The sequence below is a fragment of the Tenrec ecaudatus genome, chromosome 12 (assembly GCF_050624435.1).
Source record: "Tenrec ecaudatus isolate mTenEca1 chromosome 12, mTenEca1.hap1, whole genome shotgun sequence".
NCBI lineage: Eukaryota > Metazoa > Chordata > Mammalia > Afrosoricida > Tenrecidae > Tenrec > Tenrec ecaudatus.
In genome coordinates this window covers 110,777,464-110,800,386 of record NC_134541.1, presented here as the reverse complement: position 1 = coordinate 110,800,386, position 22,923 = coordinate 110,777,464, and the positions used below count along the sequence as shown (strand labels likewise).

The following is a 22,923-nucleotide window of genomic DNA, read 5'->3' as shown; positions in this document are numbered from 1 at the left end:
CGGCTGTAGTCACAACCTGCTGAGTGAGTCCCCCAGCCTTCAAAGTCCCTGAGAGGCTTGTGAAGCGGGCCCCTCCCCGCTGATTCAGACTCATAAGCTAAGCATGAGCTGAGTCAGCCATCCTCCCATCACAGAGGGCAGGTGCTGGGTGCTCCCTCATACCCCACAGCCCAGTGACTTGCTTCAGGAAAATGAGACAAAGAAAGAATAAAATGGCTTCAGAGGAGAAAGCACTCATCTGTGGGAAGATGAGTTTGTTTATTCATCACTTTCCCCCTTGGGAAGACAGACAGGCCAGAGCTGGCCGAGTGGCCTCTGTGGCGACTTCCTCCTCAGGCCAATTCCATCCAGAAGCAAGCAATGCTTTCTAGAAACTTGTTTTGCACATCTGGTCAAAATTTTTGATTTGCAAACAACATTCAACTTTAAAGGGAGCTAAAACTCTACTGGTCCAAGTCTCAAATAATAACCATCTAAGTACTTCCTTGTCCAGACAAGCTCCTGCTCGCCTCCACCGGATCGGCAAGCTTACAGGACAGCACGCTAATTCTGAAGCCACCCCTCGCTCGGGGTGACAGAAACAGCTGTTGGGAGAAAAAGAGTTGCTTTTAGGTCACCCTACAGACGAGGCTGAGAACCAGCCCCATGACTGGAGAGCAGCAATGGAAGCCTCCTTTGCAGAGGCCCTGAGCCTCCACTACACGCTGTGTGGCAGTGGGCGGAACTACCACATTTTATGAAAATCCACATCATTTTTCATGACACTTCTCTGGCATGGGAAAGTTGGGATTACAATCAAACACCGTAGAACAAAGGGATGAAGGTGTGGCCCAAACATGGATTTCTGATGAACATAGATCCTCAGTGATGACATAAACTATTAGCCGACAAGGAGCGTGAGGGCATATTGTATATACTCGTGTATAAGTCGAGTTTTTCAGCACACTTTTTATGCAGTCTTTGTGGTAAAATTAGGTGCCTCAGCTGATATTTGGGTTGGCTTATACTCGAGTATATATGGTAATTATTGATACAGTATTATGAATATGTATGTAAATTACAATTATTGTACACATCACTAATGAATCATGACCTCATCCTGATCAAGGAAAAGACAGGTGATCTGCTTCCATAAAGATTTACAGCTTCCAAAGGAGCCCTGCGGAGCAGCTCCTCTGCCCCATGGAGCTGCAGCCAAGGGGTGGACCCAGGCTGAGCTGAGTGGTATGAGGCTGCCGGGCACAGCAGAGGCCCAAGCACAGTGGTGGTGGGAATCTCCTGCGTGGTTCCCAAGCCTTCAAAGTCCCTGAGAGCTCGTGAAGCTGGGCCCCTCCCCACTGACTCACACTCGTAAGTGCTAATTGAGTCAGCCAGTCTCCCAAAGGAAGGAGAATGGGGTGGCCATCACAGAGAGCAGGTGCTGAGCACTCACCCCCCACCCCCGGCCCAGGGACTTGACAATACTAGTGCTAATATGTGGATCTTACGAGTGGTGGGAGCATAAAACTTCAGTTCCCTTGGTTGGTTCTCAGACAGCAGCTGGGGGCAGGGGTGCTACGTCTCCTCCTCTATGAGGAAGCCCCAGTCCTTCCACTGCTTCTCAGATAGCCGGATGTACACACCTGGAGCTGGGCATTAGTAACAATCTCACATCCCCTAAGTGCTTTGGTGCCTAGCCTCAGCTGTCTCAGTGGCTGAACATATAAAACAAAGCAGCACTGCCAGCTATACTCACTTTAAAATAAATTTTGCTTCTTTCCAAAAGAAATTGCCACTTTAAGGCCGTTTTCTGCTCTTCCGTCATTACTAGAAACTCGTTGACCTGATGGAACGAGAAGAGGACAGTCGACTCATTGTGACCAGAGTGAAGGGAGGAGAGATCGGCACAGGCATCCACCTGGACTCTGATGGCAGAGTAGCAGATCACAGACAGGGTCTGGACTACAGGTGTCCTGGGATGTCCCCTGGGCAGGTACCAGCTTATCTCCATATCTGCCTACCTGACAGCATCAGGCCCAGGGAGAGCTCAGGCTAAGGCTCCCATCTGGAAGGCCTCACGTGACTGACCAGTCTCTAGGGAGCTGCTTCCCCACAGCTGCCCAACCACACTGTTTTCTGGGACACCCCACCCCCTACTTGGATTGAAGCCCACAGGTTATGATTTCACACATAGCCTGGGCCCGGGTCCTCATGTCAGGCGGGTGTGCAGATGTCTAGATGGACGTTCTGTTAGCAACACCATTCCTACACAAGATCACCAAAGAGCCTCCATTTGGAGAGCAAGTCCCCGCTGTGTCCTGTCTCCGGGCATCCCGTGCCTTGGCCTTACCGTGCAGCCCAGCGTTTCCTCAGCGGTGCTCCCGGCAAGGCTGCATGAGTGGAGGGTGCCTGTGTGGTCAGTGAGGTCGACCAGAAGGTCCAAGCTAGGACAGACTGATGGAAATGCCAAAGAGTCCTTGTTGCAAGTGGAACAGGGTTTGGTTTCGTCATTCACGATATAACCACAGCCCAAACTGAAAAGAAGCAGAGAGAACAAAAATGGGATAAGTTAGCTCTCTCAAGAATGATGCTGAGATGGCTGGGCCAGCCCCTGGCAGGCTGTGGAGCATCTGCCATGCAGGACATGGACAGACAGAGGGACTGCAGGGCACCTTCCAAAGACTGCGCTGTGTGCGCTGCAGTCTCATTGGATTTCCATGAGCCTGGGTGGCCCAGAACTCCCACTGTCCCAGCCTTCCCCCCCACTGCCTCTCTGTCCTCCACTCTACCCCCTCCCCTCCCCTTCTCAGAGCAGCTGCTCCCCCCTGGTCATCTGTGCAAGTACAGCAAACCCAGGGGCTCCCTACATGCCGTGACACACCCTCCGTAGGGTCACCTGATGCTGTCCCCTACTCCCAGACTGAACTTTCTCAAATAGAAGACGGAGTGGAAAGTAGTGGCTTCTTGTCTAGCCAGAAGATCAAGTTTGTAGTAAAATTTAGATGCATTTCCTCAGATAAATTATTAGAAATAGAAGGAAAAATATGGGACAAAAATAGATAGTTTTCAAAAACTTAGCACATGCCATGCCCCAGCAGCTGCCGTGTTTGTTTGCCAACTTTATCCCCAGATCACAAAAAACGACACCCATACACCCTCCATGTGCGATTAAACTACACAGCATCTGCACATGCATGACACACAACACACATGCCAGGCACACAGGATGCAGCCACTGGCGGGCAGATCTGAGAGTGGTGGTGGACTATCCAGGTCAACACCCTGGGCTGTGGTCTTAACCTCCAGCTGTAGCCCCCACACACTATGGCAGAAAGAGCCTGAGCTTGGTGTGTGGTGTGCCTGGCCACCTCTGTGCTGTTCTTTCAACTGTGTGTGTGCGGGGGGAGGGGGCGGGGGGGGATGGGACACTGTCTGTCTGAGAGGCAGCAGGGGCTGGGGAGCGGAGGGCATGGCAAGCACAGTAGCCTTGTCCTCAGTTATTAGAGGACAGTTTGTCCACAGACACACAGCGTTGGCTTTTTAGGATCACAGAAGCATAGCACATTAAATTTTACTTTAAAAAGAAATTATAATCTCTGAATCAAAATAGCTTGGCACAGAAACCCTCCCGCTGGCCATCAAAGGGAAGCGGAACCTCCAGAGGCTTGGTGCGCAGCAAGGCGCCTGGCTTGTCTCTTACAGACAGAGGGGATTTGCTGAGGGTGCCCTGGCTGCTCACCATCTACTGTGCACAGCTTTGGCGGCTCCATCATCGATGCTCAGTGTTGACAGGTAAGCGTACAGGATGCCGTAGACAGGGTCTGGGGTCCCGTCCTTCTTCAGAGCTCTCACTTTTAACTGCTTCACTGTGTAGACGTCGACCACTGTACTCACTAAGAACAAATATAAGACAAGCCGTTCCTGCTTACATAGGCTCAAAGAACTGCAGAGATCACATCCAGATAGAAATGCCACACAGTTCACATGAGATGTAGTAGCTTCAGTAGAAGAAATACTAGTTTGCTATATTCAAACTAGCGATATGAACAGTCAAAAACAAAGCCAAACTAGGAAAAGCCTCAAAGACCCCATTTTCAGAATTCTAGAGGACTCTTAGGAATCTGAAAGCTAAAGATGGTAGGCTTAGTTTTAAAAACGAGGAAGTCCCTGGGGGACGGCCAACAGAAAAGGGGGTGAAGGGAGACGTCGGACAGGGCAAGATATGACAAAATCATAACTTATAAATGATCAAGGGTTCATGAAGGAGGGGGGACAGGGGAGGGAGGGGAAAAAATGAGGAGCTGATGCCAGGGGCTTAAGTGGAAAGCAAATGTTTTGAGAATGATGAGGGCAATGAATGTACAAACGTGCTTTACACATTGATGTATGTATGGATTGTGATAAGAGTTGTATGAGCCCCTAATAAAATGATTTTTAAAAAGACGAGGAAGTTACTTCAAAGGTAGGCCTCAGTCCAACCAAGCGAAAACAGTGCTCTGTGTCGCTGGAGAAAGCATGAGGCGTCTGTGCACTGGCGGGGCTGGGGTTCAGCCTGGACTTGGAACACCCCTCCCCGCCTTCCACACTAACGCTCTGGGTCTTGGCTAACATCTTTGCTCATGTTGGGTGGGCAGTGGGACTGTAGTCTGGCGTGCAGGTCCAGCCTGATGGCAATAAGCCTGGCGTTGTCACTCATTCCGACAACAGCCATCTCCTTGGTGCCTGTGGTAGCTGACAAGGTAGGGTCATGGTCAATGCAAGCACAGTTCCACCTAGCAGAGTTCTCATTAGGAAGCTGGCAGAAAAGGTGGATATGAAAAGCTAAAAAATCGAATGAAGTCTCACCGGGACACAGTCTAGGAGAGAAACTTGAGGACAGAGTCTCAGAGAACCCCAGCAGGTCAAGGAAGAAGAGGTGAAAAGAAGAGACCCATGGGAGAGTCTAGAGGCAGCTCTGTGCAGGGTGAAGAAAGCTGCTCTGGGGGTGGACGGCCTGGTTCCCTGCTGGCTCCTGCTTCCTGCATGGTCTTGAGCAGGCACTACTGTGACCCCGTTTCTTCAACTGCAAAGCAGGATCAACAAAAAGAACCTAGGTCCTTCCAGGGACACCACAGACAGCCCTGGATAGAATTGGAGAAAAATGTAAAGCAAAGACCAGTTCCTAAAGGAGGCCATACTTCCTGGACCAACAGAGACTGGATGGAGGAACCCTAAGACTAAGGTACCCTTTAAACTGCTCCCCAAAGTCCCCTCTCAGTCAAAAGACAGAGTGGCTCATAAAGTAAATAATATTACCCCTCTAATTACCTAAATGAGACCTAACACTCACCATCTATCCTAAGCCAAAGGTAAGCAAGGGAAGTTGGGGTTGGGAGAGGCGGCAGGGAAGCTGGATTACTGGAACCAGAACCACTAGGATGGAGACCAGGAGCACACGGTGGACACGTGGTGGAAAGAGTGAATACTAGGTACAGAAATTGTCAAATTAGAACTGAATTTACTCTGTAAAATTTCTCCAGAAATACAAAAAATATTTACAATCAAACACACAAAAAGATATTTAAAAAGGCTACCAAACATATTGACGTCATTGATCATTGTGAATGCTGATAACACATCACTTGGAGTCCATGAGAGGGTCCCACTTAGAAGATGAACAGCATGCCCTGCTGGTGGCAGCCAGCAAGTAAGTAAGTAGTAAGCAAGTAAGCAAGTAAGTAAGTAAGTAAGCAAGTAAGCAAGTAAGTAAGCCAGTAAGTAGTGGCAGCCCTCGGAAATCCAAGGAAACAAAACATCTGAAGGAGAGGTTCCACTCCTGGGTGTACACCCCACAGAGATGCAGACTCCTCTACAAACCCATGCACCCAGACACAGACATGAGAACAAGGGGTGGTACATTCCGTAGGGCATATTCAGCCAGCCCTGTCGCAGGGCTGTGCACGGCATGGCACGCTGTTGTTCTGGCGGTCTTCACAACGTCTTCCTTTGCCTTGGCCACGCTGGGCTCACCTCTCCCCACCCTCCAGTGAAGGGTACAGCCCCTGCTCCTCCCATAAAGGTCACTCGACCCTCTGGCATCTTTCTTCTACCAGCTGACAGGAACCAAGCTAACTGTCCTTAAGCAAGCAGCTTTCCCACAACTCTGTGTTTGATGAAGAACTGGCAGAATAATTACTTCATAGTTAATTCAACTGTTACTCTCTGGAGGTGACTTAGCTATGGTGGTAAAACGTGGGGTCTCCTAGGAGGAGATTAGAGACAGCACCTTCAGGGAGCAGCAAGGCTCCTCGCCCCCCCCCCCCATGGGCCCACTCAGCCACATACAGCAACATAGTTTCTCTGGACTTTCAGTGTGTGCCCGATGCAGTACATGTGCACAGCTGTCCACGAAGAGAGTCGTGACTTACATCAGATTATGGTGAAAATATTATAAACCCCTCAAAGTTTGTAACTACCTTCTTAAAACTGCACATCTAACATAAATGAACAGAGCAACTTTCACGATGTCAAACAAAACCTCGCAGACCCACATTCTATCTTTCAAATGTTCAAGTAGTATTAAAGGGCCACTTACAGTTGATCGATTCTTTCAGGTAACTGTCAAAGTCACTATCCTGAGCATTTTCTGTATTTTTTCTTATAAAGTTCAATAGAATGTTAGCTTCTGGTGTATCTTAAAGAGAGACAATAAGTAAAAGAGAAGTGAGCCAGCGCAGGAGACCCCTGCTGACCAACCCCTTTTGCTCTGCCTCAGACCCACAGCTGCTGGTCAGTCACTCCTCCCACCTGCAGGACCCTCCAGCCTTAGGTCCTTCTCACTGGCTGCTCCCTCTGCTCTAATATCACACATCTCTTCCACTCACCTCTTCCACTCCTGGCCTGCTCTACTCTGATATCACCTTCCCCGGGAGGCTGGCCTGACACCCTACTGAAAACTAAAACCTGACCCCCACCCCCAGCACCCCCTAGGTCCTGCTGTCTTCTCAAATACTCCAGGAGCCTGAGCGTGTCATCTTTGTTGGACAGGGCTCATGCTCAGTCAGCACAGCTCGGTGGGTGTCACGCAGAGCCCATGTCGTCACCCATAGAGTCGTTGCACAGAAGTTAGAGCAAACAGCCTATCCCCTCTGCGCCACCTTCTAGAAGCTCTGACAGCAGGGTTGTCAGAAGCATGGCTGCTGCATAACTTACTGATCAGTGCAGGCCCACTGTATCAAGGTGGTGCTGACTCTGCGTCCCCACATAGGGTTTCTGAAACTGTCAACTTAGATGAGCACAGCCAGCCTTATCCTTCTCCCTGGAGAGCGGCAGGTGGTTTGAACTGCTGACACTGTGGTTAGCAGCCAAACACTTAACACACAGTGCCACCAGAGCTCTTGATTGACCACTGACCAGGAGCATACGTGTAAAGTGACCTCTTTATATTTGTATCTTCTTGAAACTGCAAGGGGCTGTACACTTTCTGGTATCCTGGGTGATGCAATGGGTTAAGCGCTCAACTCAAGTTCCTTGTTGGAGCCCTCCCCCAAGTGCTGAATCAGGAAGCCTGGCAAGTGGCTTCTAAAAAACCTAGGGAGCGGCTCTACCTGCCACAAGGGGGCGCCACACAACCACATTGATGCCTAGGTCACAGGTGGGCCCCTGCCTGTGCTCAGTCTGCTAGGAATGCCTCCTGACCTCATTTTAAGAGAAGCCTAACCCCGAAAAGCAGGCCTGGCCCAGGCCCAGCCAGCAGGGAACAAGGCCGAAGCAGAAGCACCCTCCATGAGCTTCTAGATGCCTAACCCACAGCACTGGGCTAATAAAACAACACACAAGGGGAAGTCAAACGTTTCGTGGAAAAAGGAAATTACAAAATAATGGAATTTTCCACAAACTTTTTTGAAGCCCCCTTTACAAGGGCAGATCACAAAGTACTATTAGGAAATCACAGAAGACCTCTTGAAATAACCAAAGGTTAAAGGAAAGGAGGTCTGTTCATTGGAAAGCTCACTGGTCTACTGTGGAGCTTTTTAAAGCACCGCCAGGTCTTCAGATTCAGGATGCCCGCAGCACTGAGCATGTGAACGGTGTAACATGACTGTAGGAGCGGTAGATGGTGTATGAAGCAAGAACCTTTGCCCACTGGCAGAACACAGTAAAGCAGAGACTGAAACTCGTTCCTGTTGAGTGGATGCTGACTCATCGTGACCCTACAGGACTGAGGAGGCAAACAGCCCTGTGAGTTTCTGAGGTTGCCACTCTCTATTGGAGCAGAAAGTCTCCTCTTTCTCCTGGTAGTTTCAAATGTCTGACCTTGCAGTGCAGCCCCCTGAGGGAGGGGCCCCTAGAACAGAGACAGTGAGGTGCATTCTTTTGTCTGTCCTTTCTCATAGCATTTAGCTTAGAAAAGGCACAAAGTATCCATAAACTGGGGTGTCAGACATGACATGTCATTACAGAAAGCAATTTTTCCTCTTTTAATTAAAATGAAACTCAGATTGCTTTTCTGCCCCTAAAGACACTGCCTGGGCCCTGGGAGGTGTACGGGGTCGTCCCAGTGAGACCAGAAAAAGCTTTACCTGGGTTGGTTGTGATGATGCTTTTTGAAATCACAGTTGCCGTCATACAGCTGCGAAATTTGTCAAAACTTATTCTTAGATCAGAGGCAAATATCACTGTTTGGGAGGAAGCGCATTTTATCATCACCTTGAGGTGGCGGTGGGGGAGATAAAGACCCTGCACACGTGGGCGACATACTACCTGTTTCTCTTGGCGTCCAGCTCTGAGCAAGCAAAATAGATTCATTATCCCAGCTGGATTTTGCAAAAAAGAGGGGACAGATGGACTGTGTTAGAAAGAGCAGCAGGAACATTGTGATATCCCAGAGGTGGTCAGCTGAGGGGAGGTTGTTGGGGGTCCTACAGTATGTAGGCCACACCACACTACCCTACGTGGGAAGGAAGCCCTGGAGCAAACACACTCATCTACATCAAGCTAGTAGACAAACAGTGCTTCCAATGGTGGTAGCTGGTTGGCATGTCACACTCGTCACCAACAGACCCCAGCCCGGAGTCCTGCACTGACCATCACTAGACAGAAGGGTCACTGTGGAGCCCACGACACCACCTGTCTGGAGACTGTGTCATGCTGGGGCTAGAGCCCACAAGGGTACGTGGGTAGGTGCAGTGAGTTAAGCACTGGGCTGCTAACTGAAAGGTGGGCAGTTTGAGCCGACCAGCTTAATACTGACCACCTTGGAACCCCCTCGGGCCCGTCCTACTCTGTTGTGTGAGCCTGGCTGGGTTGTAGCACTGGCCACCTGGAAGCAGGCCAGCTTCACCACTGTGGCCCTGGTCTCAGTGGCAGCGCAGGAGGGGTTACCAGAGCATGGCGAAGGAAGCCTCCGTCTCGTCGCAGAGCTTCACCTCACAGCGCTGGCCTCGCCTGCGGTCGGCAGTGGTGAAACACTTTGGCTCTCCGACCTGGGAAGGGGGCCGGTGATCAGTCTTAACCTGTGGCTACACAAGTGCTGACAAACATTTGACAGTAACATTTCAATGTTTGCCTTTCAAATTTCAAGTTAGAAACATTCACAGTGAGAACCAGGACTGGTGGGTAGATGACCTGGAAGCAACCCTCCTGGCATCTGAGCTGAGGAGAGACTCAGACACATAAATTTCAAGTCAGGATTGCCAGGCCTTCCACAGGTAAGGGAAGATGGCTCACAGCCTGCCCCAGGGGTGCCTCTGAGCCCCCTGAGGTAGACAAAGTATGTCTGGCATCCCTGGCTGGCACAGGGCTGCTGGATGCTGTAGTGAGCTATGGGTGGTGGCTCCCCTTTGCCTTCCTCACAGGGCAGACAGGAATCCATGGAAACAGAGGCAGAAAGGCACGGAGGCTCTGTGCACAGGATCATTAAAGTGGAACCTGGGGAACCTGAAGATCCTTCCTGGGTGTGGACCCCAGTATGGCCAGATGGCTGCTGCCTGCTCTCCCACCCCCTTGGCTCTGAGCTCTGCAGGCAGGGGATGGGGAAGGTTCAGAGTCACCAAGAGAACTGACTCCGGGGCTGTAAAAACTAGAAACTTCCCAGAGACTGTGGTCCTTCATAACCCTTCAAACCTGAACTGAACTCCTCAGGGGTTCAACTTTCAGCCTGGCCTCAAAACAGGCATACAAGCACACTCCTTGAACAACAGCCATAGGAGATGGAAAGGGCAGCCCGAGGCTGGGGAGGAAGCTCGGGAGGCAGGAAGGGGTGGGAGAGGAGGAAGGGAACCGGGAAACCCAGGAGCACAGCTATGCTGTGTCACGAAGCAAAATACATGTGAATTGTTGAATTCCCCCGGATCACATTACAAAACTGGGCGGCTTGATGCAATGGTGAAGGACAAGAGAATGGGCTAGATGCAAATCTGAAGGAAAGGAAACATCAGAGACTGGATGCAAAAGGGGAGACAGCCATAAGTCGATGTGTGCATATGTGTGTTAAGGGAAAGCTGGTGCAGGGAGACTCATAGTGAATTTGGGCAAATTCTGACTACATTGTAACGAAGATGACACTTTCTAGCACTAAAGTGAAATGAAAAGACCCCTTCCTGCCTTCAACCTGGACCCTTAGCTGTCTTGTGAATGCTTTCTGTTTCTCCATCAACTCCTTACTCCGATTCCCCACTGATGGTTCCCCACATGGCAGGTGCTGTGCTGAGCTGGGGCGAGGGTGGCACCTGAAACAGAAGTGACCCCTGCCATCCAGGGCCTGTCGTCCAGGAAGAGTCACCCTCTGAGAGAATCTGACACCAGGAGCAGTCGGCCTTCCCTCACAGGCACCAGCAGAAGGAAGCGAGGGGCTTCCTTGTTTCTGGTCCACCCGCCCTTCTCTGCCCCTTTGATACTGTGTCTACCTCACCTGACTGGGCCAGACTTTGTTTTTAAGGCCAAACAGCTAAAGTCTTCCAGTTGCAAGTTCAGAACAAGCTACAGTCACCAAGTCAGAGAGTGATGACAGCGACATAGCAGGTGGCAAGTCTGTCCTAGGACCTATGACTTGTCCTTTGTGCTGTGGGTCATGCAGCTGGACCTGTCCAGGGCAAGGCTCTTCCCTACATCCAGGTGGTGGGTCACAGAACCCATGTGTGGAATTGACTCCCTGGTGTATCCAGCACACAACCCTTCAAGTTAAGTCAGAGACAAACTTGAGGTCCATGGTCTTGTGGATCCACTTGTCTAGCCAAGAGCCAGCTGGTCACTAATTTCAGATTTGGTTTTGCTACTTGTGTACACATGTGTGCTACTTTTACTGGGTAGCAAGTGTCTTCCTTTCCTGAAATCAACCAGCTGACTCCTGATCAAAACACACAAGGTGCCTGACTCCATCCAGCTGTGACCCTTACTTTCCAAATGCAACTTAACTCCTAATTTGAGGGACATAAGCAGGTGCTTCAAAATGTTCATGGAGGATAAGACAGACATGGAAGCAAGCCTGAAGAGAACACAATGGGACTGAGGGTTATGGAGGAAGTGGGGGAAGGGCAATGAGCAAACAATGCCATAGATAGGGGAGCAACTAGGAAATTAAAAGCAACAACGGGGAGGACTCAGAGATCCTGGGTGTGTTGGAAAATAGCAATTTAGCTGAGAAGAATTACTAAGAGGCAGAAGGGCAAGCAAGATGGTGGGACAGGAGGAAGGTAAAAGCTAACAGAGAAAAGGTCTAGGAAGCAAAGCTATAGATAGAGGTATAAACATAGGTGTGTACATATGTGAATATATTAATTCATAAAAATTGAGGTATTGGTCTATGTACGTATGTTTATGTGGCAATACTTTGAGGAAGTGATGGACTTTGGGTATCTGTACAAACTCTCTTTCAACTCAAGAACACTTTGTTCTAACAACCTGGTTCACCCTCTTGTCATGATCGCTGAAGACACAAGTAAATGCGGCAAAGAAAACTGATGGTGCCCGACTATCAAAAGATACAGCATCTGGGGTCTTAATGGTTTGAAGTTAAACAAGCAGCCATCTAGCAGAGAAGCAACAAGCCCACACAGAAGAAGCACACCAGCCTGTGTGATCATGAGGTGTTGACGGAATCAGGTGAACAGGCATCAGAAGACACAAAACAAACAAACAAACAAGCATTGTTGACAACAAGGGGGTTGGAGCAGAGACCCAAACCTATCTAGAAAATGGGATATCCCATCACAGAAGGGTCACCAGGAAAGGATGAGTCAACCAGGGTGCTGTATAGCACCAATGAAACACACTATATTCTCTGGTTCCTTGTGTCTTCCTCAACTCCCCACTATCATGACCCCAGTCCTGCCTTTCAGTTTTGGCTAGAAAGGAGATAGTACAGATAAGAGCTCATGACACATGGAACCTCAGGAACAGAAATGGGAGTAGCGATACTAGGAGAGTAAGGGGAAGGTGAGGAGAAGAGGGAGGAAGGGAGAACCGATTGCAATGATCAACATTAACACTCCCCTAGCCCCAGGGGAACAAAAAACAGAAACCATGGGTGAAAGGAGACAGTGGTCAGTTAAAGATATAAAAATAGTCATTTATCAAGGGGTCACAAGGTGGGGGCGGGGAGAGGATCTGATACCAGGGCTCAAATAGAAAGTAAATGTTGAGAAAATAATGATGACAGGTATGTACAAATATGCTTAATACCATATACACTTGTGTATAAGTTGAGTTTTTCAGCACATTTTTAATGCAGTTTTTGTGGTAAAATTAGGTGCCTGGGCTGATACTCAGTTGACTTATACTTGAGTATATACGGTATAAGAATTGTTAGAGGAGCTGTAATATCCCCCAATAAAATGATCTTTAAAAAATACTCATGGAGAAATGAAATTTGAAGGTAAGAGAATTTCCCACCAACTCTTTGAAGCCCCTGTATGCATTGCCTATGCGCATGTTCAGCCTCTGGGGGTTCCTAGGAGAGTGTGGTTCTAGAACATGTGAATCATCACAGCCCAGTCAAGAGTCAGCTTGGACATACTTGATCCAAATCCTTATTACCTAAAAAATGTTTTTCCCTCAATTTCAGTATGTCTTCCATTACTGAAAACATGCGGCATCCACAAAACATTCAAGGCAAAAAAGAATTTGGTCATGGAAGGGTTAAGCTATAAACTCCATGAGCACATGCACAGGTAAGTTCTCACATATATGCATACCCATACACATCCCGCACGCACACACTCATAAACACTCACACACACACACACATGCCCTGTACATACACATCTCATTGGCACAACTCTCTCTCTCACACACACACCCTGCAGGCACACACTCATACACTGCCAATTGTAACTCACCGCCCTCACAGCTGCCAACACGTTAATGACTCTCCCATCCAGGTTTTGTCCATTGGCAACGATGTCCCCCAGGGAATAATAGTCATGAGGCTCTTTCACGGGCACGTGTATCAAGGACAGTAAGCTGGTGTCCACTTCGTCACTGGTGCAGACTCTGACTGTCGAATGGCTCTCACTGAGCAAGAGTTTCCAGTTGCTAAAATGTAACATGCATAATAAACTTAACACTCATGATCCTTGCACAGAAAAGTGCTTCCATGGTCACAGTGAGTTTGGGGGCTATAATTTAGATTATGTTAAGAAATGTACACTTTTTAACTCTAAGAAACATTTTTAAAATGTTGTTCAATGCTTTCCCTCAAAGGTATTGTCCTTGAGAAACGCTCTGGATGGGCCCTTTTCCAGTCTGATGCTGGGCTGAAGCAGCACATCCTTCTTCTGAGATCTGCCCCCATGTACGTGCCAACATGGCTGCAGCATGACCCTCTGGCACAGCAGGTATGTTATGTGACGGCACCATGTGGCAGTTACATGAAGACCCAGTGCTGAGCTCAGACATGGTGACCCATCAGTTGCAGAGGGATTAAGAGCAGGATACAACACCCTTAACCTCATTCCGGCTGTGGTCTAAGGGGAGTTCCCCTCAGGTGGGGTCCATGTTCCCTTTTATCTTACAAAGGAGGAAAATGAGCATAGAGGGAAGGGCCTCCCACTCCAGGAAGGCCCGGCTAGGAGTGGGGTCCCTGAACAGAGAAATCCCTGGGCCCTGGGAAGATTGACACCAAACACCTGGATTGCTCCAAAGACAGCTGTGTCTCGGATGCTGAACTGAGACATGGATCTTCCCCTAGCACGTAAGTCAACAGAGAGGGAAAGCCTCCCCCAGAGCCGGCACTCTGAATGCCTCCTCAACCCAGAGAGAATACATTACTTGTTAAAGCCATTCACGCGTGGCATTTCTGTCACAGTAGCGCTAAAGAATGAGGACATAGTCCTTGGCCAGAAGCATCTTCAAGCTAACGTCCCCTCCTGGGGGACATGGACTGCAGCCAGTAACTAATGCTGGGTCCAAAAGTCCATACCCGCCAGCTTTGCTTCCAAGAAGCCTGACACTAGACTGCACAACACAGAGAATTTTATCCTGATATGAAAATGAGTAACTTTCAGGATTTGTTCTTACTTCTCATTTGTGAAAATCCAAGAGTGAGAATCAAAGCACTAGAAACGATGCCTTTTTTTCATGTGACCCTTATCAGAGGACATCAGCAAAGAAGTACCAGGTGCACAGATAAATCAAGAGAGGAAGCTGAGTCAGTCATCGATTTTCAAATGAAGTGTAAATGCTTTGCTGAGTTCACACATACACACACACACGTACATGCACACGCATGCACGATTAGATCATCACAGCACAGTGGGTCCCAGAGTTGAATGGAAATTTACCTAGGAGTTGGAGGGCTGAATTTTTCTTCTCTCTCCAGTTCCTTTCTTTGGACCAGTGGATTTTCAATGATCACTAGAACAAAAGGGAAGCATGAAGCTGTTTGCCAGCACGTGCACCTCACCTTATCTGCAACAGTGACACTGCTGCCTGCGTGAGTCTAGACATCCTTCACAGTCACCCTCTTATGCCACCTTGAGAAAGAGAATCCTCAAGTCTGGCCACCCACTTGATCCAGACAATTATGTCCCAGCCCCACATATGACCCCATTCACATGACTGTACTGACTAGCTGCATGGACACCCAGTTTGGGCACAATTCGCCTTCTGTACCACAATGTTGCTGTGGAGTCCTGCCCCATCAGCAGGTGCCCTCAGAAACAAAGTGGGGCCACAAGAGCAGTTTTGAGAACTCAGCACTCTAGGGTGAACTTCTGCTGTCAATCCTCACAACCACCTCACCGCTGTCCCCATTTTACAACGGGAGAAGCTGGAGAGCCAAGAGGCTAAATAAGCTTTCTTAAAGTTAGAGGCCGTGGATGTCCTAGAGCTGGGATTTGAAGCCCCACTTTTTCTCTCGAGTGAAAACCTATACTTTATCATGAGCTTCCTATTTACAGTGACCACTGGGCATATAAAAACCCTCATGAACCATCAACACATGGCAGTCTCCTACTGAAGCCAACCTTTCTCTCCATGCTCATTCACGGGAAGCTATCATGGCTGGGCCCCATATTAGCCTGATGCTGTTGCACCTTAGAGTAGGTGAACGGTCCAGGCACTAGGTGACTGGTACCACATGGAGAGGCAGAGTGCTGAAGAGGCAGCGACCTGCCACATTCCCCTCCCGCCTCATTTCTGACCCTGAAAGAGAGCTGGTGTGAGTGCTCCCTCGTCTCCTGCCTGGGTGGGGTCAGAGTTGCCATCTAGAGCGTGACTAAATCCTACACTTCCCACTGGTCACATTATCTCAGCTCACATTCCCCAAGTCCATTCTGACTTCCAGTGGCCCTACAGGCCAATGGAGAACTGGCCTTGTGGGTTTACCAGACAGTAAATCTTTACATGAGCCGAAAGCCTCATCTTGCTCCTGTGGTGTGGATGGTGGGTTTGAAGCGCTGATCTTGTAACCCACCATGTCAGCAGGACCCTAAAAACTTAGTGGGGAATTATTTTCTCGCCGAGGCCCAACAGGATTAACAAGTGTTCTGAAGGAGTAAACAAATGTTGGCGCAGGGGGTAAGTCTGACGTGCCTGTTCCAAAGTTCTTTCCTTCGCACACTGTTGGGACTCTGCCCTGTCAGAGGGGCAGGCTGGGTGGGAGGTGCAAACATGGGGCATCTGGACTAAAGGTCATTATCCTTAAAATCCATTAAGAGTCAAACATCAATTTTCATCAGAATGTACTCAGTGGTCCCTTGTATAAGTAATGATTATAAAACATTAAGTTTGATGCCAACTGAATACAAAACAACTAAGATTGCAAACTACAGGGAAGAGACGTGCCTATCATGTTTGTGTGCATTTGAGGTACTAATTCTGAGCACTTTGCACTAACACTCTGAAAATCAACACCTGCTCTTTCTTTCTGACACGGTTCTTGAGAATTAGGAACTGGGTCTTATTTCATCTTCACTTGGCAGGCAGTTTCCACACACACATCCCAAGATCAATACTGTAACAGAGACCTTTTCAAGAACTGAGGCCCACTTACAGCAGTCGCCAACTCGGAAGCTGTCAGAGAGGCCTCGGATGTAATGTTCACTGCCCCAGGAGGTCACATTCACAAAGTGGGCTGGTGAGCCCCGCATAGTGAAGCTCAGGGTGTATCTTTCTGATCCAATATCTATGGGAAAGCCAGTGCTTTATTTGTCAAATGAAATGCTTTGTTCCAACCTTCAACCAAGATAATGAAGATTTCATTTTAGATATAAACTCTGCTAAGTTACATTTTTCTGGATTTCAACATGAGATGATGACAAGCTGCCAGCAGGGACACCACACCTGCGACCCACTTTGTGTCTGTGCCATCGTCTGTGGGTGGGCTTGGGGGACATGCTGTTAGCGTCAACTGGCTATCCCATCCTACGACTACCTTCTGACTAAGAGCAGCTTGGAAACTAACTCTGTGCTGGCAAGTATGCACCACTAGAGGTCAGGAGTGAGCTGCTCTTCCTCCCCGTAGCCATCCTCTACAACAGAAGCACACTCACTGCTGGTGGGTCTGTGCCCACTCATAGTGGCCCTAAAGGCAGGCCCTGTCAGTTTCCAAGGCTGTAACTCTTTATGGGAGTAGAAGGCCCCATCTTTCTCTCCCAGAGCAGCTGATGGTTTCAAAATGCAACCTCTATGCCACCAGGGCTCCATACCACCCAAGCACGGTAAACTGTAACTCCATCCCAAACTGTTGCTAATGTTCTATTGGAGGAAGGGAGGCCAAGGGAAACATGGGGGTACAAAGAGGAATTTCACTCTCCAACCCTACGAGCTGGTGTGTTCAGCAATTTCTAAAAGCATATTCACAGTCAGAAAGCTTTTCTTCCTCAAATAGGAATCTTAATCATCAGGTAAAGAGAAGACGTACAGAAATGCTTGTGACCCTCACAATCGGACTGATGAAAATTGTAGTTCTTTCTGTAAATTTAGCAAACGTTTTTATAAGGCCTTTATAATAAAGCTATGTAGCTTAGCATTGGCTTTTTAGAGCTTACAAAATAGGCAGACCCGAAGACTTGATCAAATGGCTCAAATGGTTCGTACTAGTTTAGTAAGTATGGGAGATGGTATCTTCACTTTCACCTCAAAAACAAAAACTGAACATTAGCATGAAATAAAGTGAAAACAAAGGTACCCATTTTAAAGGCTTGGAAACCCTGTGGGTAGTTGCTATGAACTGGAATCAACTCAGTAACAGTGGGCATTATAATGCCTGTGATTCAGCATAAGTCAAGTCAACAGAGCCATAGCCATTCAGAGGATTCAAGGAAAAGGACTGTTTCCTCGACCAACGTGAGTGGCTGGTGCGCTCCGTTCTCTTGAGCTGGAGGGATGTGTGCTCTGACACAAGCACTGGCACTTTCAGGACTAGTGGTGCATTGCCTGTCGGGCTTTCTGTAGTCTTTTTATGTCAACTACAGAAGTCTGAAGGCAAACAGATTTTTAAAAATCCACCTTCAGTCTTTAATTATGTTCCCATAGTTCCAGAACTTTTGAAGTGTTTAAAGCAAGTAAGACCCACTGAAACAAAATTTAACCTATTTCCACATATGAAAGTATCTATATATTATCTCATGTTCTAGCAATCAGGTAGGATGGTCTGGTCACCTGATTCAGTTCATATATCCAGCTGTCACACTTCTCTCCCTCAGACATGACTCTGTCATAGCACCTCCCTGCTGTACACCCTTCCTGGACACCTCACTGTCCATCTGAGATGAGATTCAGGCAGAAAGGAAGTTAATTTGGAGTTCTCACTGTGGGCCATATGTGTGTCTCTCTCACCCTTACACAGTGAGTGTGTTTCACTTTTACCCCAGCCCTTGTAGTCCCGTTTCACAGAAGCACTCAGGAGAGTTCTGGACAGGCTGATCTTCGCTGGATCCAGCTCAGTGCCACCTCCTGGGCAACGGGAGACACTGTTAGCCTCACCTTCGCATCTCGGGGCTTTGTACAGCGGGGGCTGTCCAACAAACACAGGCTGAGACAAGTAACTGAGCTGACTGATCCAGCTAGCTAGTTGGCATTGGAGAAATGAAGCCTTTTAAATTATGTTTGGAAAGCATCAAATAGGGCAGGGGAGGGCGGGGAAAAAATGAGGAGCTGATACCAAGGGCTGAAAGGAGCCGATACCAATGTTTTGAAAATGATGATGGCAATATATGTACAAATGTGCTTGACACAATGAATGCATGGATTGTGATAAGAGCTGTAAGAGCCCCCAATAAAAGGATTTAAAACAAAATATAGTCACCTTTGGAAAAAAATTTTAAAAGAAAGAAAAGCATCAAATAAAATCATTAAAACTTATTAGAATATCCTCCTAAATACGGTCTTGTATCACTATCCTGTCCTTTACCATACAAGAGAGAGCATAGCCATTGTTAAACATGCATGAATAATTCAATCGCTTAAATATACTTTGTTGTAGTCCTAAATCACAGTTTGTGAAATGTGAGGCAAAGAGTTAAATAAAACTCAGCTTTTTCTGTCTGGAAAGCCTTTGGCATCTGTTTTCCCAATAACTATACCGATTATTTTCTGAAAAACAAAAAGGTTATAGAAGACCAATATTAAACACAGATGTAAACGGTAAATTTAATTTCATGGACTTGTTATATTTTACTGAATCTAACAAACATTTCTGACTAGGATCCATTGAAATGCATTTATTCCAGACCAACATCTAAAAGAACGTCATAAATGTTCAATCCCACTAGGAATAGTACAAAGTAATAAGACAGCTCACTGCTATTACAAATACAATCATCTAATACACAGTATGTTTCTACTTTATTTTCAATCACTAGGTGGAGCATAGTAACTGCCCTGTGCTATCAATCCTATGGATTTCATTCAAAGCACATGTATAATGCAACTCAATTTGCCATGGTCTTCAAAGCTTTCTTTTATATAGGGCTTGCTAACAATCCACATAAAATTGCTTAGCTCCTTAATCCAAACATGCTGGACAATAATGTAAATTAGATTACAGCAAAACTTATATCTTGCTGCTGATAAATCTTAAGTTATCAAGTTCTAGATCTTCAACCTTAGAGATAGTGACATTTCCTTAGCATGTCTAACATTCTCTTCAAGGACTACCAAAGAAAGTTTGCGTGTTAAGAGTGCTTTAAAAACCAAAAAATATGCCTAGCTTTTTCTGAGAAGATAACCCTCAACTAGCTAAGGCTAGCAGAAGATTTTGACCTCGTGCTGATCTGTTACTTTGAAATGTCAAGCTCTTCAGAATCCCACATCCTGGCTGGGCTATGGGCTGGTCTTCCTGCCTTTAGACACACTGCAATGGTCTAGTTACATATGCATACAGGTTGCACTGAATGTTTTTGAGGAAAAAACACAGCTAATAAAAATAAATGTCACGTAAAAATGTCCAACTAAAGAGCCTATTAGCAAATAGTTTGCCTTTCAAGAAAATAACTTTAATAACAGTTATTTTTAACAATAATTTTACCTTGGAAATTATTAAAGTTATACATCAGTGTATCCTGGTTTAAGAAGTCGGGCTTCCAAAAGTCAAAAGAAAGTAGCTAACATGAGGTAGCAAAGTATGTGTTTTTCACCTTCTAAGATGATTCAACTTGGATTTCTTTTAAATAAATGTATTTGAAATTACTGAATTCTCCTGTAGAACCAGCCTCACTGCTGCCAGTCAATCCTATCTCCTACTGGTCCCAAAGGACAGAGTAAAACTGCCTCACGGGTTTCCAAGGCTGTAAATCTCTCCTGAAGCAGACTGTTATATCGCTGTTTTGTGGAGTGCGTGGTGGGTTCCGATCACCAGGCTTTATTGTCAGCAGCCAAGCACTGTAATCCCTATGCCTTAAAGCCTCCCTGAACTCTCCTACAAGTCCTTCCCAAACACCAACTGTCCCATAATTATTTCAGAAACACCTGCTACAAACTTTGTCATAAAGACAGCAATAAATGGCAAGAATTTAAGTCTATAACTTACGGCACATAACTGAATTAGAGTATAGCTACTCCTGAAGAAAAATGCCTTGACACTATTATGCTAAATTCAAGCAGATATTCAATAATTAAAGTGATATAAATAACATTTTGATATTCTACAGTCTTCTCTCTTACCCTATAGGCAAAGAAACAATTCATTTTTTCCACTGGCACAAATACAAAGCAGCATAGAGTACCTCATCTTTAACCATGATATTAACGCAGTGAGTATCCCTTTGCTTGTTCATGAACCAGCAATGCCAACCTGATGTAGCAGGATCACATAAAACTGCATGAGCGAGCACCCAAGCCACCCTCTTCAGAGAATCCTACCAGATTAGCCAGGTTTGGATGGAGATCAGAAAGGGCTGTGAACATCATTGGAGCAGCAGAGGAGCCTGGCATTCTCTTATCTGCATGTTAGGAAATATAATTTAGAAAAAGCATATTTCCAGCATAAACCATGAAACATTCCAGGATTCAAAAATAATAATAATTTCTTGAGGCCAACACTCTTGCTATCCCACTCATTTCTTGGCAAAACTTTCATTGCAATGGTTCAACATAAATTCATAGATTCAACCTGTAGAAAACACACATCAAAAGGTTCTTTATAGTCTGGATGATGTTGTGAGGGGTCAGTTTTTAACTTCCACTTTCCCAAAACCTGTTTGGCTACTTCTGAATATAAAGTTAAGAGTTTCAGATGACAGATGATTCAACTGGACATTTGATCATTCAATTTTTTAAATAAAAACTATTGTAAACACCTCAAATCATGCATCTGGCCTCACTGTGTGGTGTTGGCGATGATCTTTAATGACTCTCCGAGAGTGGTGTGTCTGCTACACTGCACATAGAAAGCCCTCAACAGCGATGAACTGGATGAAGTGGTGGCCCTTACAGAAGACCTGATGGCAGTGAGCCTGCTGTTATTAGTGGCTGTGTCAATTCTGACTCACAGCGACCCAGTGTATGCAGAGTAGAACTGCTCTAATGGGCTCCCAAGGTGTGACCTTGAAGAAATGGATTGCTAGGCTTTCCTTCTGAGGTGCTTGAAAAGGGGTTCTCACCACCAACTTCCAGCTAACAGCCAAACACGTAATCACAAGTGCCACCCAGGAGCTACTCTGAAAACTGTAAGCTGCACCAAACTATAGCTTCTCACTTGATAGAATCCACTGTCGATGGGTTGATTCAACTAACATTGCCTATATAATCAACTGGATGAGATCAAAGAGCCAGCATGATCCTAAAACAACGACAAGATGCTGAGAAGGAGCAAGGGCACTAGACAAATAAAAATAGAACAAACACAAGGAAGGTGATGAGAACATGGACACATCGTGGAAAATGTAACCAGTGTCATGAACAATCCTTATAACAATGGTTGCCTGGAAACCGTATTTGCTATGTAAACTTCCACCTGAGATGGAATAGACTCTTCTTTTAGAAAACGAAACCCCTGGCTTCTCTCACTGTGAAGGACTCAGCATCAGGCTCTGTTTCAAGACGTCTGAGTCCAGGGATGCTGTGGAATTTATAAGAAAGGACTCTGAACTCCTGCACTGCTAGTTGTGAGGGTTTTGACCAAAAAAAGAAAAAAAAAATTCACCGCCACTGAGTGGACTCTGATGTATAGTGACATTGGAACACAGAAGGTAACAGCTCCACGGGGTGTCCAGGACTGTCATCTCTAGGGAAGCAGTCAGCCGCATCTTTCTCCTGCAGAGCAGCTGGTCAGTTTGAACCACTGACCTTGCAGTTAATTACTATATTTTCATATCATTATTCATAAACTGTATGTAATTTCTCCCTTACAGGGTTGTGAGAGAACTGGAGTAAAGCATATTAAGTGACTAGATGTCTCCAGGCTCTCAATAAAAGACAGTGCTGCCAGTCATTATCATCTAGCCTGGTGGCGCTCGATGCAACTTCACTCTTTTAATACGATTGCCACACTGTCAGCCATCCACCTATCCACCTACTCAGCAAACATGCTGACAGCTTGCCTAATGCCAGACACTGGAGGCTGAAGAGGGGGAATTACTTCAGGGCTGGATTTTGTGTGAAAACACAACCCAAATGCAGGTGAAATGAATTCTCCGAACATTTACCCCTTAGCATTGCGTGGTCCTTTGGTCACTGGTGTTCGTGATATGGTGTCCTTGAAGTTCCTTGTTTTTCCTGCTTTTCAACATATAGAACAGAGTATACTTCAGCCACTGTCCACAGAAATCACTTTTCTGCCTGGACATTTTGAGAAACACAAAACTGACATACAATAAAGAGCCCAATGCGGTGTTACAAATATGACATCAGCCATCAGCTAGTTGTCCTTCAACTTTCGAAATATCTCTAACCATGCCTCCTTTCTATCTTGGATGCTCCCCCAGCCCAAGCCTGTTACTCCTCCCCTGGAGAGCTGTGGTGGCCTGGTCTATGCCCGAATGGATTGGCCTGTCTCTAGGACAGGGTTGGGTAGGGGCTATTCCC

The 22,923-nt window shown here is 46.8% G+C and overlaps 1 protein-coding gene across 1 annotated transcript; it reads right to left on the bottom strand.

Moving 5' to 3' along the window:
- Positions 1-217: 217 nt before the first annotated feature.
- Positions 218-22,697, bottom strand: MEIOB (meiosis specific with OB-fold). The gene is made up of 14 exons (XM_075528269.1): positions 22,545-22,697; positions 20,761-20,840; positions 18,936-18,993; positions 16,451-16,582; positions 14,739-14,811; positions 13,296-13,491; positions 9,343-9,443; positions 8,722-8,774; positions 8,541-8,636; positions 6,554-6,652; positions 3,719-3,872; positions 2,330-2,513; positions 1,736-1,822; positions 218-584 (listed from the first exon to the last, which is right to left on the bottom strand). The coding sequence occupies exons 1-14, from the start codon at positions 22,552-22,554 to the stop codon at positions 474-476; spliced, it is 1,434 nt and encodes a 477-aa protein (XP_075384384.1). The 5' UTR covers positions 22,555-22,697; the 3' UTR covers positions 218-473.
- Between the last annotated feature and the right edge of the window lie 226 nt (positions 22,698-22,923).

Excerpts from the sequence above, each read along its gene's own strand:
- MEIOB (XM_075528269.1), bottom strand. Across the intron at positions 16,583-18,935 it reads AGGCTTTCCAGACAGAAAAA|ATATTGGATCAGAAAGATAC; the intron begins GCTGAGTTTTAT and ends GCTTTCCCATAG. Across the intron at positions 8,637-8,721 it reads CTGGACGCCAAGAGAAACAG|TGATATTTGCCTCTGATCTA; the intron begins GTAGTATGTCGC and ends CCTCCCAAACAG.